This window comes from Carica papaya, chromosome 7 (assembly GCF_054855325.1).
Source record: "Carica papaya isolate Zhongbai chromosome 7, ASM5485532v1, whole genome shotgun sequence".
NCBI classification, from domain to species: Eukaryota; Viridiplantae; Streptophyta; class Magnoliopsida; order Brassicales; family Caricaceae; genus Carica; species Carica papaya.
The window spans coordinates 28,547,490-28,563,975 of NC_142315.1; the positions used below are offsets into that span (position 1 = coordinate 28,547,490).

The 16,486-nt window shown below is 32.1% G+C and overlaps 1 protein-coding gene across 6 annotated transcripts; it reads left to right on the top strand.

Annotated features, from left to right (window-relative positions):
- Positions 1 to 3,834: 3,834 nt before the first annotated feature.
- Positions 3,835 to 16,413, top strand: LOC110815757 (formin-like protein 13). Of its 6 annotated transcripts, none has more exons than XR_015813116.1 (18): positions 3,836 to 4,147; positions 4,881 to 5,581; positions 6,749 to 6,970; positions 7,059 to 8,527; positions 8,635 to 8,755; positions 9,325 to 9,396; positions 10,603 to 10,701; positions 10,837 to 10,878; positions 11,084 to 11,164; positions 11,242 to 11,292; positions 11,392 to 11,473; positions 12,342 to 12,436; positions 13,717 to 13,788; positions 13,877 to 13,993; positions 14,591 to 14,659; positions 14,755 to 14,821; positions 15,674 to 16,050; positions 16,155 to 16,413. XR_015813116.1 is itself a non-coding variant. In XM_088207042.1 (17 exons), the coding sequence occupies exons 1-17, from the start codon at positions 4,075 to 4,077 to the stop codon at positions 15,901 to 15,903; spliced, it is 3,636 nt and encodes a 1,211-aa protein (XP_088063168.1). In that variant the 5' UTR covers positions 3,835 to 4,074; the 3' UTR covers positions 15,904 to 16,413. The 6 variants fall into 6 exon arrangements, 3 of the variants coding, with proteins under 3 accessions (XP_088063168.1, XP_088063169.1, XP_088063167.1); XR_015813117.1 differs by having other exon boundaries at positions 15,674 to 16,010; positions 16,089 to 16,413; XR_015813118.1 differs by having other exon boundaries at positions 15,674 to 15,961; positions 16,089 to 16,413.
- Positions 16,414 to 16,486: the final 73 nt, after the last annotated feature.

Genomic DNA, 16,486 nt, shown 5'->3' on the forward strand with positions numbered 1-16,486 from the left:
AAAAATAATTATATAATAGTTCAGTATATTTTTATTACAAAGATTTTAAATATCTTAACTATTTCTTTTTAGATGTTTAATTTATTTTTAATGATTTCCAAATCTAATTTAATTTTAAGGTACACAACAAAATTAGTCATCCAATTTCGACAATTCCTGTAATTTATTTCCTAATTCGAATTTTAATTTCTTTTTATTTTTAACGAAAATTATTGGAATAATTAGATTATATTTGAATACTTTAAAAAATAATTTTAACTAATTAATTAAGTTATAAAATAGTTATACCGTGTTATTAATTTAATTAATAGTTTTAACTAATTACTTGATTAAAATACAACATAAATATTTTAATTTTTTTATTATAAAATAGAAGAAAATTAGAAGTTCAAAATATATAGAAAATGTTATAAATCAAAAACTAAATTGTAATTAACGTTAAATTCTGATAATTAATTTGATAATTTGTTCTTAATTTTATAAATTGTGCTTAATCATAATTTGGTCAAACGGTCAAACTGATCCTGTGGGCCCACTCTTCTTAGCCCAACCGACCCGCTTGTTGGAGTTGTCCTTTGAAATTTAATGTCTTGACCCGAACCCAACATAGGCCCGATCCAAATTAATCATAACTCAATGAATTAAGTAAATTAGAATTAGATTTAATTAAAACAAAAACATATAAATTTAAATTAAATCAATTTCATAGGACAAAAATTGCTTAGTACATAATCATCCCATTTCACACATTTAGAGATATAGAAAGTAACATTATGAGTTAACAATAATCAACTTATAATATTTGATTCAATGAGATTTTAGATTCAATATATTAATGTGTTTGTGAAGTTACGATGGTCAAATTAAATTAAGTTTAAATTTATTATCTTTTCAAGCGAAATAAACATTATGTAACGACTGTATTCTTTAAATTATTGTAATAGTTAATTTTTAATATTTTATTTACGTATACTTAGTTTATTAATTAGTATATTAGTGAGATTATGATGGTCAAATTGAGTTAAATCATGAGTTAACAATAATCAACTTATAATATTTGATTCCATAAAATTTTATATTCAATATATTAATGTGTTGGTGAAGTTACGATGATCAAATTGAGTTAAGTTTAAATCTATTATCTTTTCAAGCAAAAAGAAACATTATACGACGGCTGTATTCTTTAAATTATTGTAATAATTGACTTATAATATTTTATTTACGTATACTTAGTTTATTAATTAGTATATTAGTGAGATTATGATGGTTAAATTGAGTTAAATCATGAGTTAACAATAATTAACTTATAATATTTGATTCCATAAAATTTTATATTCAATATATTAATGTGTTGGTGAAGTTACGATGATCAAATTGAGTTAAGTTTAAATCTATTATCTTTTCAAGCAAAAAGAAACATTATACGATGGCTGTATTCTTTAAATTATTGTAATAGTTGACTTATAATATTTTATTTACGTATACTTAGTTTATTAATTAGTATATTAGTGAGATTATGATGGTTAAATAAAGTTAAATCATGATTTAACAATAATCAACTTATAATATTTGATTTCATAAAATTTTATATTCAATATATTGATGTTTTGGTGAAGTTACGATGATCAAATTGAGTTAAGTTTAAATCTATTATCTTTTCAAGCAAAAAGAAACATTATACGATGGCTGTATTCTTTAAATTATTGTAATAGTTGACTTATAATATTTTATTTACGTATACTTAGTTTATTAATTAGTATATTAGTGAGATTATGATGGTTAAATTGAGTTAAATCATGAGTTAACAATAATCAACTTATAATATTTGATTTCATAAAATTTTATATTCAATATATTGATGTTTTGGTGAAGTTACGATGATCAAATTGAGTTAAGTTTAAATTTATTATATTTTCAAGCGAAAGAAACATTATGTGACGACTGTATTTTTTAAATTATTGTAATAGTTGATTTATAATATTTGATTCATGTATACTTAGTTTATTAATTAGTATATTAGTGAGATTATGATGGTCAAATTGAATTAAATCGTAAATTAACAATAATAAACTTATAATATTTGATTCCATAAGATTTTAGATTCAATATATTAATGTGTTTGTGAAGTTACGATGATCAAATTGAGTTAAGTTTAAATCTATTATCTTTTCAAGCAAAAAGAAACATTATACGATGGCTGTATTCTTTAAATTATTGTAATAGTTGACTTATAATATTTTATTTACGTATACTTAGTTTATTAATTAGTATATTAGTGAGATTATGATGGTTAAATTGAGTTAAATCATGAGTTAACAATAATCAACTTATAATATTTGATTTCATAAAATTTTATATTCAATATATTGATGTTTTGGTGAAGTTACGATGATCAAATTGAGTTAAGTTTAAATTTATTATATTTTCAAGCGAAAGAAACATTATGTGACGACTGTATTTTTTAAATTATTGTAATAGTTGATTTATAATATTTGATTCATGTATACTTAGTTTATTAATTAGTATATTAGTGAGATTATGATGGTCAAATTGAATTAAATCGTAAATTAACAATAATAAACTTATAATATTTGATTCCATAAGATTTTAGATTCAATATATTAATGTGTTTGTGAAGTTACGATGATCAAATTGAGTTAAGTTTAAATCTATTATCTTTTCAAGCAAAAAGAAACATTATACGACGGCTGTATTCTTTAAATTATTGTAATAGTTGACTTATAATATTTTATTTATGTATACTTAGTTTATTAATTAGTATATTAGTGAGATTATGATGGTTAAATTGAGTTAAATCATGAGTTAACAATAATCAACTTATAATATTTGATTCCATGAGATTTTATATTCAATATATTAATGTGTTGGTGAAGTTACGATGATCAAATTGAGTTAAGTTTAAATCTATTATCTTTTCAAGCAAAAAGAAACATTATGTGACAACTATATTCTTTTAATTATTATAATAGTTGATTTATAATATTTAATTTACATATACTTAGTTTATTAATTAATATATTAGTGAGATTATGATGGTTAAATTGAGTTAAATCATGAGTTAACAATAATCAACTTATAATATTTGATTCCATAAAATTTTAGATTCAATATATTGCTGTTTTGGTGAAGTTACGATGATCAAATTGAGTTAAGTTTGAATCTATTATTTTTTGGAGCGAAAGAAACATTATGTGACGGTTGTATTATTTTAATTATTATAATAGTTGATTTATAATATTTTATTTATATATACTTAGTTTATTAATTAGTATATTAGTGAGATTATGACGGTCAAATTAAGTTAAATTACGAATTAACAATAATAAACTTATAATATTTGATTTTACGAGATTTTATATTCAATATATTAATGTGTTGGTAAAGTTACGATGATCAAATTGAGTTAAGTTTAAATTTATTATATTTTTAAGCGAAAGAAACATTGTATTCTTTTAATTATTGTAATAACTATATTTAATTTACGTATACTTAATTTATTAATTAATATATTAATAAAATTATAATTATCAAATTAAGTTAAATATAGGATAATTTATTATATTTTTGGGAAGTCACAAAGGCAAATTAAATTGATTATTATATAATTTGGTAAATTAAATAATTAATTTTCAGGGGTAAATTTGAGATATCATTTTATTTTACATTAAAATATTTAAACAAAAATTACTTGGCGGCTGGTAGTGGTGTACACGTCATGAGCGCGCCTCTTGAAATAATCCGTTAAGTGTGAACAGGGGCTTTTGCGTGCAGAAAACGACAAAGAAAAACATTTTTATTTTCCATTTTACCCAATCATCACCATTGTCGATTTTGCTTAATCAAAACGTAATCAGTGCTAACCCGTATTATCAATCTTTTTCTTGAAGATTGCCTGAAAACGGACCGGAATTTCAAATTTTTGACGCCGGAGTTTCTCAGGACTGCGGAGAAAGGAAAAGGACAGGATACGAGCGTCTCTGTGTTCGTGTCGTTGTGAAAAAGTGAATGAACGAGCTGATTTAGGGAATTGGAGGAGTTTGAGGAAAGTGAGAGATGGCGTTGTTTCGCAAATTGTTTTATAGAAAACCGCCCGATGGATTGCTCGAGATCTGTGAGCGAGTTTACGGTTAGTTTTTTTTTTTTTTTTGCTTTTGAATTTGTTCTTATCGCTTATCTTTTATTTTTTTGGGGTTGAATTATGTCTCCTGCGATCGTGATTTAGTTTCTGTTTGGTATGTGTTTGACAATTTGCTTTTCGTTTTGTTTTTTTGTTTTTTTTTTCTTTTTTTCCTTATTTGAGTTTGATCGTAATCCGTTTTTTCCGTTTGGCTGACTGGAAACTATCGGAGAAGAATAAGGTGTTATAATTCAGGGATTTTTCTTTTTCGTTTTATTGTTTACTGAGTTGAGAGAACAGAGTAGATAGCGAATTGAGCGTGTGAGACATGCTATGATGAACTTCATAGACTACTCTTGTTTCTGTTCTTGTTTGTTTAATTCAACTTTCTCTTTATACTTTCAATATTGAGCTTAAAACAGGTGAGGAGATATTTGAATCTTTTGGTAAAGGTAATTTGCATAACAATTTGTTAAGCAGAAAGTTGAGTAAATGTTGACTGCTTAACTAGAGGATTTTTGGAGTTCTTGTGATTGTTCGTATGTTCCATTAAGTTGTTATACAGTAATGGAGACAGTGGAAGCACTGTACCTGACTTCCAGGTTCATCGCGATTAGAAAAATTCAGAACCATATAGATTTGGATTACTGTTGGGATTGTCAATATGGATTTTTCTTTTCCTTTTATTTTGGTTAAACTCTGAAGTGAGTCATAATGCTGTGGCAATTCTCTGTACTTGTAGTTTTCGACTGCTGCTTTACTACTGATCCATGGGAGACAGAAAATTATAAATCGTACATAGGAGGGGTTGTCGGTCAACTTAGGGATCACACTCCTGAAGCTTCTCTGTTGGTGTTCAATTTCCGTGAGGGGGAGACGCGGAGCATGATGGCTGATGTTTTGTCCGAGTATGATATGACCATAATGGATTATCCTCGGCACTACGAGGGGTGTCCATTGCTCAAGATGGAGGTGGTCCACCATTTTCTCAGATCATGTGAAAGCTGGCTTTCACTTGGACTGAATAACTTGCTACTAATGCATTGTGAACGTGGTGGCTGGCCAGTGTTAGCTTTTATGCTGGCTGCACTCTTGATTTACCGGAAGCAGTACAGTGGGGAGCAGAAGACCTTGGACATGATCTACAGGCTGGCTCCGCGCGAGCTTTTGCACTTGTTGTCGCCTCTAAATCCAATCCCTTCTCAGATACGTTATCTCCAGTACATCTTGAGGAGGAATGTGGTCTCAGAGTGGCCTCCAGTGGATCGAGCTCTCACTTTGGATTGTGTCATTCTGAGGCTTATTCCTGATTTTGATGGGCAGGGGGGTTGTCGTCCATTTTTTCGGATATATGGACAGGATCATTTTCTAACAGCTGAAGGAACTCCCAACATTTTGTACTCATCCCCAAAGAAGAGCAAATCTGTCCGACTCTATAAGCAGGTGTTGGATATATAATTTAGCTTTTGCCACTTATTTTGTTTTTCATATGTAAATAATCCATGCATTAATTGAGGCAAGTAAGGAAATTGAGTGCATAAATAACCTGTGAATTTGTGTCAAATACTGTTTGATGTTACTTGCTTTTTCATTACATCAAATTGCACCTCATTAACATAACAGAATTTACTTCTGAATTACCTGTTTAATGGGTCCTTGAACTGTCAAGGCATGCAGATAAAATTTATTGTTCAATGTATTCAAATTGCACTTCATTTACTTCATATCTTATGAGTAAGACCTCATAAATAGGACATTCTTTCAGCAACATTTTTCTTAAATAAAGGAGCAAATTTTTTAACATCGATATTGGATGCGATTTATTGTTGCTTTTAATCTTTCTGATCCTAAAACTACATTTTTAAGGCTGATATTAAATCAAAATAAACGTACTACATGGATCTATGCCACACAATTTGGGATTGGTTGCTTTTGCATTGAATCAAATTGTACATTGTAAATCATGGTGGTCCATGAGATAACCTGCCATCCTTATTGATGCTTAAAACCTTTCAAACTTATTATAACTTTTTCTATCCCATTAGCCCTGAACTTCCAAGGGCAAGCAGATAACTGATTAATCTGTTCAACAAATTCAAACTGCATTTTATTGGCTCATGTCTCATGAGTAAAATTGTATACACATTATTCTGTCTGCAACATTTTCCAAGACAAAGGAGAAAACACTTTATCACTGTATAAAAATAGACAGTGAGTGTAGTGAATGTATTTGTAGGTAGAAAATGGAAGAGCGTAGAGCCATGTAAAGATTTAAAGGGCTTTCTGGTCTTGGCCATTGACTTGAATATTTTTATCAACTGGAACATAATTTTCTTTTTTCAACTAATCATACCATCAGTAATATCCAAAGACTCTCTGCTATAGAGGAGATAGCAGGATTATCATTGAGATTGAGCTTGTTATCTTTAATTTGGACACTGGGACTTACAGCCTGGTCAGAGACAGTTTTTTTATATATTTTAATGCCCTCGCATATTTCTTTATGGTGGACAAATTCCTTTTTTGCTATAGTTTCTTTTATATGCTCACTCAAGTTGTTTCAATGTCATAACAATGTGATTATTTGGAATGCTTACCATTTAATTGCAGGTAGAATGTGAACTAGTTAAGATTGATATCAACTGCCATATTCAAGGTGATGTTGTGGTCGAATGCCTCAACTTGAATGATGATATGGAAAGAGAAACGATGATGTTCCGGATTGTGTTCAACACAGCTTTTATTAGATCAAACATTTTGATGCTAAACCGTGATGAAATTGACACGTTATGGGATGCTAGAGAACAATTTCCAAAGAACTTCAGAGCTGAGGTATGTCTATGTGACCATGTCTTATTTGATTTCACAAGGTGGTTTGTGGTGCTGTCTCTCTAATGAAAACTTTACTTTCTGGATAAAGCTTATTTTCTCAGAGATGGATGATGCTTCAGCTGTTGCTGCAGTTAATTTTCCATATTTGGAGGAGAAAGAAGGTCTTCCTATTGAAGCATTTGCCAAAGTTCACGAGATATTTAGCCAAGTTGATTGGTTAGATCATAAGGCAGATGTTGCACTTAATATGCTTCAACATTTAAGTGTAACAAACATTCTCCAGGAAAAGTCTGATTCTGAACATGATCTGAAGGTGGCAACTAGCCCTAGACTGCGGGAGAGAAGTCCTAGAAGGATTCAAGATATTATAAATAGCGGAAAGTTATCTCCGTTTTCGGGACTGAAGGTTGAGTCTGTGCCCTCACCAAGAACAACTTCAGATACTGACCTAAACAAGAAGACTACCTCCCAAGATTTGTGTGCTGCATATCAATCTAGTCGGTCTGATATCATGGACCAACTAAGGCTGCAGCCTGTTTGTAGTTCTAAGCAAGATTCATCTTTGGTGGCCTTGACGGATCATAGTGCAACCCAGGCTCCTCATGGTAAACCTCTTTTCCATGATCATGACACATTTAAAAATGCTGAACTCAGCCATCGGGAGAAAGTGGCTCTAGCAGTGGTGGACTCAACCATAACTGCTTCATCAGGAACTGAATCTCCTGAAACTAAAATTGTCTCAGATTTGCCACCAACATCCTCATTTCCTCTTCCAGCACCACCATCAACACATCCTGAATCTTCAAAATCATCTGAGCTTTCACTCGTCAAGGAGTCTGAGAACTGTTCACACGACCAGAGTTGGTTGTCGGGAAACAGTCAGACACCTCCCGTACAGTCTTTAAGTACCACAAGAAACGGTTTATTATCTTCTCCTAAACTGCCGGAGTCCAAATTAACTTCACCATCTCTGCTGCCGCCACCAAACCCTGCTCCTCCAATATCAACTCCTCCAACACCACCTTTGAGTCAGAAACCAGCTGTTCAAGCCAGACCTCCTCCACCTCCGCCGCCACCTCTTCCTTCTGGGAAAACCACCAATTTTAGTACTTCATCAGTGTTCCCACCCCCGACCCCCAATGTGTCATCAAATTCCTCTAAAGTTCCTGCTGCACCTCCTACTCCTCCTCCTCCTCCAACTCCACCTCAAAAGGAAAATGCAATTGTTAGAGGTGGACCTCCTACACCACCACCCCCTCCTCTTCATTCTGGAAAAGTCACTGATCCTGTTACTTCATCCCCAGTACCACCACCATTACCACAGACTCCTGCCATGTCACTCAATTCCTCTGCACTTCCTTCTGAAGCTGGTAACAAAACTCCATCTCCTCCACCACCATATAGTTCTCCCATGTCCACAAAGGGACGGATGTTACGTGCTGTTAATTCGAGGAGTCATCAAACCAAGAAATTAAAACCATTGCATTGGTTGAAATTAACAAGAGCTGTACAAGGAAGTTTATGGGCTGAAGCACAAAAGTCCGGTGATGCATCCACGTATGCACTATTGCGCTAAGAGAGAACCTCAACTTTGTCTAGTGATTTTTTTGTTTTTTGTACCTTTTTATGCATTACAGGACCTTAAATATGACATATCCATGTAGGGCTCCAGAGATTGATATGCTAGAACTTGAAAATCTTTTCTCAGCAACTCCAAATTTAGAGCTTCGCACAAAATCAAGCACTCATGGTTCATGTGCACCTAAATCTGAGAAAGTTCAACTGGTAACTTAATATCTGCATAATGAATTGTTTTACTCATTTTTTATTTTATCTGCCTTCATTTATTGAACCAGCCTCGAACTATCTTCTTCTTTTTCTGGACTAAATACTATGTTCCAGACTGCATGTTCAAATCATCTTTTTTCTTTTATATACTCTAGTTCTATGCTTTCTCTTATTTATGTCATTAAGATAAGAGAACAGAGCTCTCTCTTTATTGATACTTTTAGTAAATGGAAACTAGATTATATCACTTATTGATCTATTATTGATTGTTTGTCATACTTATATAGAATGAAGCACCAGATAATATAACACGAAAATGTGAAGCATCTTACTTTGTTGCTAACTGTCTTTTTCAAACTGCATTATGTTGGATACTTGAAACTTAGGGATGGGAAGAAATACTCATTTTATTTTTCTCATCAGAAATGTTAATATCTGATCTTTTAGATATCAACACATGTCGTAAAACTAGTTTACATTGTTGGGTGGGCTTGTTTTGTGGTGTTTGAATCTTGTGTGCCTCATTCCCAATACTAGTTTTTTTTTTGTAACACCATTCATTGCAGATCGACCACCGGCGAGCCTACAATTGTGAAATCATGCTTTCAAAGGTGAAAGTTCCATTGCATGACCTAATGGTGAGATCATGATACTTTAAGGCTTGGAAGAGATTTTCTAGAATTGGTTAGTGGTTAACTGCAGGTTATTCTTCAGAGAGTTACTAAGTTGACTGCTAGATTTATTCTGAGCTATAGAGGCCCAGCCACTGGAGATGTCTTCTTCATTCTATAATGTCCATCTTTTATTGATATTATCATTTATTTCCTCTCATCTGTCTTGACATTGTCATGTTCATGTGCTTGGTAAATGCAAGTTTGTATAGGATAAAATTTAGCTATGTTTGGAATAAATCTAATATTTGTGTGGAACTATTTTGCAGATCTGCACTTATTTTTAACTAAGCTCTTATGGAATTTCATGTAGAATTTTATATGAGCTCAATTCATTATCTTCAAATTGAATTTATAAATTTCCTAGTTAAAATAAATGACAAGTTGCAAATGAATTCTATAGGAATTTTTATTTTTTTATTTTTTAAAATATTAGTATAGAATTTCAGTTGACTGTCACTGTTGCATGAATAGGAACGTTGGTGCTATAGTTGGTGATGTTTGAATATAAGTAATGGAGGTGGATTTAATAAACCGATAACAGAAACTCTCGGGCATTCTCTAGATAGAATTTTTGCCAATCAAAAGTTCAATTGTTACCTTTCCTCCCTCTCATCTAGAAAGCCACAAGATTTGCATTGTAAATTCAATCTTGTCTAAAATCTCCTAGCCAAAGATGTTCTCTTAACAATACAGGATTTAATATATGATAAATTGGAATTTAAGCAATTTAGAGCTTAGACATCTGATAACTGCCGCACTAGACAAAGTAGCATGGCAATCAGGCTCCTTTAAATCTATTGAGGACCAAGCAAAGTAAGTTATAAAAATCCACCAAAATAGTGCTTAAATTTATTGGACAATAGTGGTTTGTGAACCCTACTAATGCTCCTTTAACTGGAAATTTTTTAATCTTATTAATTTTTTTTGTTGTTAAAAAAAGGAAAAAGAAGAGGGAAAAGTGGAATATAATTTTGACTCTCACTAGCAATTTGCTTGTCTCTTATTCTTCTTTTATCTTGTTCCTACTATGTTTCCTATAAGTGTGATCTGTCATTTGGGCATTGTCATCCAGAATGGTGCATGTCTTTTTCTTTTTTGTACTTTAGAATTTGCTTTTTTCTTGTGCACATTGGAAGATTATCGATAGGCTGTCTTATGAAACATTGACAGAACTCAGTTCTTGCCCTAGAGGATTCAGCATTAGATGTTGATCAAGTAGAGAACCTCGTAAAGTTTTGTCCGACGAAGGAAGAGATGGAACTCCTCAAAGTATGCTGACATTAAACCTATTATATGCTGAATTCTTGATCTCCACTAAGTTTAAACTTGTGGAAATGTCAACTGCCTCAAGATAATGCTTTCATCTGATCCTTTTGAATTACAATTTTATATTTTTGTGTTCAGGGCTACACTGGGGAGAAGGAAAAGCTAGGAAAATGTGAACAGGTAACTTGCTTTCCTTATGTGCTTTTCTGTTCCCTGCAAACTGCTTTCTTCTTAGAAGGATGGATCGTCATTTATTGACATTTCATGTGTATTAAAGTTGGGACAAATCTCTGTGAATTGTAAACTGCTCAATCTGGAAAATTGAGAGTCTATGTGGTTGTTTGGCATTCTCCATAGTATTAATTGTTTCTGCCTTACATTACAGTTTTTCTTAGAGTTGATGAAAGTTCCACGTGCAGAATCCAAGCTCAGAGTTTTCTCATTTAAGATGCAGTTTCAAACACAGGTTGGAAAGAACCATTCATCCACTTGCTTCCAAGCAGTCTGGTCTTATTCTAATTGTCTTTTAAAATTTACCCTCAGGTTTCTGATCTTAGAAATAGCCTGAATGTTGTAAACTCTGCAACAGAAGAGGTAAATGGTATTCTGTTACTAATTTTCTATTTATTGAACTCTGTTTGAGTTATTCAAGTACTTGGCATGTTTAACCTATGTTCTAATATTTTTTATCAGATAAGGAACTCTTTCAAATTTATGAGGATCATGCAAACAATTCTTTCACTAGGAAATGCTTTGAACCAGGGAACTGCAAGAGGTGATTTAAAAGTTAGATTTGTGCTTATCATTCTTAAATCATTATATATTTTTTCAGATAGAAGGATAACAGTTTTCTTGTCAATACTAGGGTTCTTCATGATAACAAAACTTTTCGAAGTTTCAACTCTTTGGATGACATATCTAAGCAATTAGTTATATGCCTGGAGCTCATAAATTGTTTCTTGATTGAAGTGTTCTTTGTGACATCATTTGTATTCAAGTAACACATTATTGTAAAAGTTTGTATTTTATTTCTCCATCACATATTATCAAGGTTGAATTTTCTTTCAGTCATGTTATCAAATTATTGAAAATAATGCATGTCTTGATGAAGTATGTCTCATCATAGTTACCCAGATATCACTCAGTTATTAAATAAATCATTTTACTTCTAATTCTTTTATGCACCGGCTTCTTGTTGATTTTTCATGTTATGTGTTGCTCTAATATACTCTACATTTTCTTTCTAGTGGTTCTATCCATAATGTCAATCTCCAACAATCACTAGCATATTACACTTGAGGTTTTGTTATTAAACTTTGATTCGTATGGCTGGCATAGACCTAGTAATTTGGCCATGTCCTTCAGCAGCTTCTAGAAAGAAAATAGATTCTCTCTCTGAATTGAACTAAAATCCCATTCTCATTGGTTGTTGCTTAACTGATTAGTCTCAGAGTTGGAGAAATTGGAATGCTGTACTAGCTACAATCACCTTGTCTATTGTCCTCGACTAGCTTGGTCACCTCTCTCTAATTTCTATGCACTTTTCTTTTTTTTTTTTGTCAGATATACTTCTCTCTTATCTAGCTTAACCTTTTTTTTTAAAGCAAAGTTTTCTGAAACCACCTTCAAATTTTTTCCACTAGGCTCTGCTGTTGGATTTAGGTTGGACAGCCTTCTTAAGCTCAGTGAGACACGTGCAAGGAACAAGAAGATGACTCTCATGCATTATCTGTGTAAGGTAAAAATTGTAACTATATCCTTTAATACAAAAGAAGAAATTACAATTCTTCACATGGCTTTTATGAATGTCATTCCTAAATTTACATAAAGTTCCAAAAAAATATTTTTAATACCCATCAGCTTTCTCATGTTTACATATGTAAGCTGTCTCAAAAGTAAAAACTTCACATATGTATGATGCTTATATAATGACGCCTCAGAAGTTCCATAGTTGTTCAGGGGACTATAAGGAATTAGCCTGATGAAAAAATAAATCATAAATCTGTTGCTTGACTACTAATGACTTATTTAGATGGAAAGATAAATCATAAGTTTGTTTCTTAAATTAAAATTTGTCTATGATCCATGTATTTATGTCCTTGTATGTCATATCTATTAAAATACACTTCTATAAAGTATATCTGAAAAATGCATCTTCTTTTTGTTACGAGTTGCCAATTGATTTGAAGGGGTGCATAATAGAGAGAAAAGTTACTTTACATGCTAAAAAAATGAGATAGACACATAGTGGATTGTCACCATTAGATTCTAAAAATCTCGACAAGCACTATGTAGATTTCATGAACACCCCTTTATGTTTCTACTTGAGGAGCTACATATTTTTTCTCGTCTTGTAGAGCATATTTGCTGAGACATTATCGATTCTGGAGCTTCTATGTTGCAATTTATTTTAGTTTTCAATTTCTTTTTCTTCCACAGAAGTTATAAAACCAAACTGAATCCTGTGCTTGGAAATTTAATCTAACTTCAGTATTGCAACTTGTTGAACGCTGAGAAGTAAAATGAAAATTGAGGTCAAACTTCAAGGAGCAATTTGTATGTTAGCTTTCTTGGTGTCCTTTTTCGTTAAAAAGGTTCATCAACTTATAGAAAGGGGATTTTAGACATCTGAAGTATGTGGATATTGATTTTCTTAAAATATTAAGAAAATGCATCAGAGTATAGAAATCTTGGGGGGGGGGGGGGGGGGGGGATATTTTAGAAATTTTCTCAAAGTTTTCTGCAAATTCCTTTTTCTCCTTCTTAATTCTTTTGTTTCTTCGTAATCCATTCTTCTGAGAAAGCATGCAGGCTAATCTAGTTCTCTGAATGATTCATATTATGAACATGGCAGAAGAACTTGTCTAACAATTTATAATCAACTCCATTTACTTGTCTTCATAATGTTTTTAATTAAAATTGTTAGTTGTTTGAGTATTACCGTGGAAGTGCATTCCTTTACGGGGAAACGTTTGCACAACTTGTTGTTCATGTTATACCGTGCTGAAAATATTTTAGGTACTTGCTGATAAACTCCCTGAGCTCTTAGATTTCTCGAAAGATCTTGCAAGTTTGGAACCTGCATCAAAGGTATCTTTGTCAACCTTATTCTGAATAAATATATAAAAAAGACTTTCTTGAAGCTATTGTCTTGTAATGTTGTTTAATTGTCTTCCAGATACAACTGAAATATTTGGCAGAGGAAATGCAAGCTATAAATAAAGGATTGGAGAAAGTTGTGCAGGAACTTTCCATGTCTGAAAGTGATGGTCCTGTATCAGAAAACTTTCATAAGGTATAATTGACATCTCTTTTGTGGTAGTGTATATGCATGCTAATCACTGTTTTTGAGGGCATACATTTCATTTCTCCCAATTTTGAATGTGCAGTTGGGGTAAGGTTTCATGTCATTTTTGTTCAGGATCATGCAAGAAAACTACTAGAGTGAAGGAGTAAGAAAAGAATTTCCCATAAAATTTAATTTGAACTCACGAAATTGGTTTCATATAGTTTGAGTTATAAATTTGTCACCAAAAACTTCATTTTGAATTATAAATTTATTGTCAAACTTCTGCATGTCAGTTACATCATGTTCTCATGCACCATATCAGTTCTAGTGTCCTCACATTGTCCAGCATGAGAAACTGAAAAGTTATGATTGGCCATCTTAGATCTAATTGTAATTGATGAAGCAAAATATGTCTTAAAAGGATACTCAATGCATCATCGTCATTATGGGTGTTTTGATGGTAGCATCTGATATAATCAGATGATCATGGAGAGTTATTGGGATCATTTTTTATGCTTATGATGATTTTTCAAATATCTCTTTGTTTTTTCCTTTTTTCCTTTTGTTTGGGTCTGTAGCATTTGGCTTTTGTATGTTTTTCAGACTTTAAAGGAATTCCTTTGTCTCGCTGAAGCTGAAGTAAGATCTTTGGCTTCACTATATTCTGGGGTGGTACGTTTCTAACTTTCATGACAAGCATTCCCAGTTGGTTATCATTCAACTTAATTAGTTAGGCTCTTCCTCACCCATAGATCGATTTTTCACAGGGCAGAAACGTGGATGCATTAATAATATACTTTGGAGAAGATCCAGCTCGCTGTTCTTTCGAACAAGGTATTTGTTGACTATTAAGATTGGGTTGTAATGCTATGAACAGTTATGCAATATCTTTTACTAGTCAAGTTATTGACTATTACTTCAATTATTATTCATATAGTTGATAATATGTGATTGCTTTCCTTGTATATATAGAAAGGACATTGGGTTTGTTCATGCTTGCATTTTGCTGAAGGTCCTCTTGAGAACGAACTTCCAGTTTGTGAGTGAGAAATTTGAAGATTTAGTATAATATGTCTAGGTTCAATAACCTTTCTTCATTAATTGTTTGAATTGGATCATTGATAGGACCTTTCTTCATTAATGGTTTGAATTGGATCATTGATAGGATCAGTAGATATTGGTAGCTACTTTAGGGGGCAGCATAATTGTTGGCCACTAAATTTTGTTTCTGCCCTAGCTTATGATTGGATGTATTTTCCAATTTGGTTGAGCTCCTGTTCTGCAATTTCTTACCAAATAGCAGTCCAGCCAGAAGATGTAAATGCTCTGGAAATTAAGTTTCATGTGCTCTATCTATTTTGTTTATCTTAAATTACCAAAGCATTCTTCACTTCAGCAAGTGGTTTTATGTATCCTATAGTATAAGCTCAGTATATCGAGTTTATTCTTATTCAACATTTAGCTATACCAGGTATATAAGGCTGGTGGCAGATGTTTCTTTATTTATGTCTTCTGTAAATGAACAATGGCAATAGAGAATTCTGTTTGATTATAGAGTATGACGAGGTATTTTGTATCCAATGTCATATTTACCAACTCACATGCATATTTTTTCTGTTATTCTCCCAACAATTTGCTTTTTTTTTTTTTCATGACATTTCGTTTACTAATAATTATCTTCTCCAGTTGTCTCGACTCTGCTCAACTTTGTCAGAATGTTCAATCGAGCTCACGATGAGAACTGCAAGCAACTTGAGCTAGAAATGAAGAAAGCTGAAACTGAAAAATCTAAATTAAATGCTTCACACAAGGAGTCTGAACAATTACGTCATTTGTCAATCCAGAGCAGCAATGTCAAATTATTATGGGAAGAGGATCAACATATACCCCCGTGTGGCAAAGATATTCAGAGCTAATAAAAAAATTTAGCCTTGTTGAAATTGGGAAACGAAGGATATTTCTGCAGTAGATTCTGTATGAAATTCAGAAGCCAGGGGAATAAATTCATACCGTAGCATGAAAAGTTAACTGAGAACTTTTGACGCTGTGTTTGTCTCAGAAAGGTGAATCTTCCTAACTACAACTATTTTTGTTTGATCAGGTGCTGATGTTGCCGCTTCTTAGAACAATAACTTTGTGCTTCTCACTTCAATCCTTGGTGAAGCAGAATGCTGGACTGCTTATGGAACTTGTTCTTCAGAAGGCAACTTGTACCATATCCATTCAGAAAATAGTGTAAGTAATTCTTTGAAGGAATGAGCATATAACCTTTCTATCACCTCTAATTTTGTTCTTGTGAAATTTGATTTAATCTTTTTTGAGCACCCTCTTGTATGTTTTCTACACCCTTGTCTTGCCTACATACGTTTTCTTCATTACAAGACCCCTCTTAACAAAATGTAAAAAAGAGAAGATTGAGATCAGTAGATTTCTATTTGTAGACTGAAACTGATAAGCTAAATCTTAAGATCTCACTTTCTTATTACACACATGAAACAC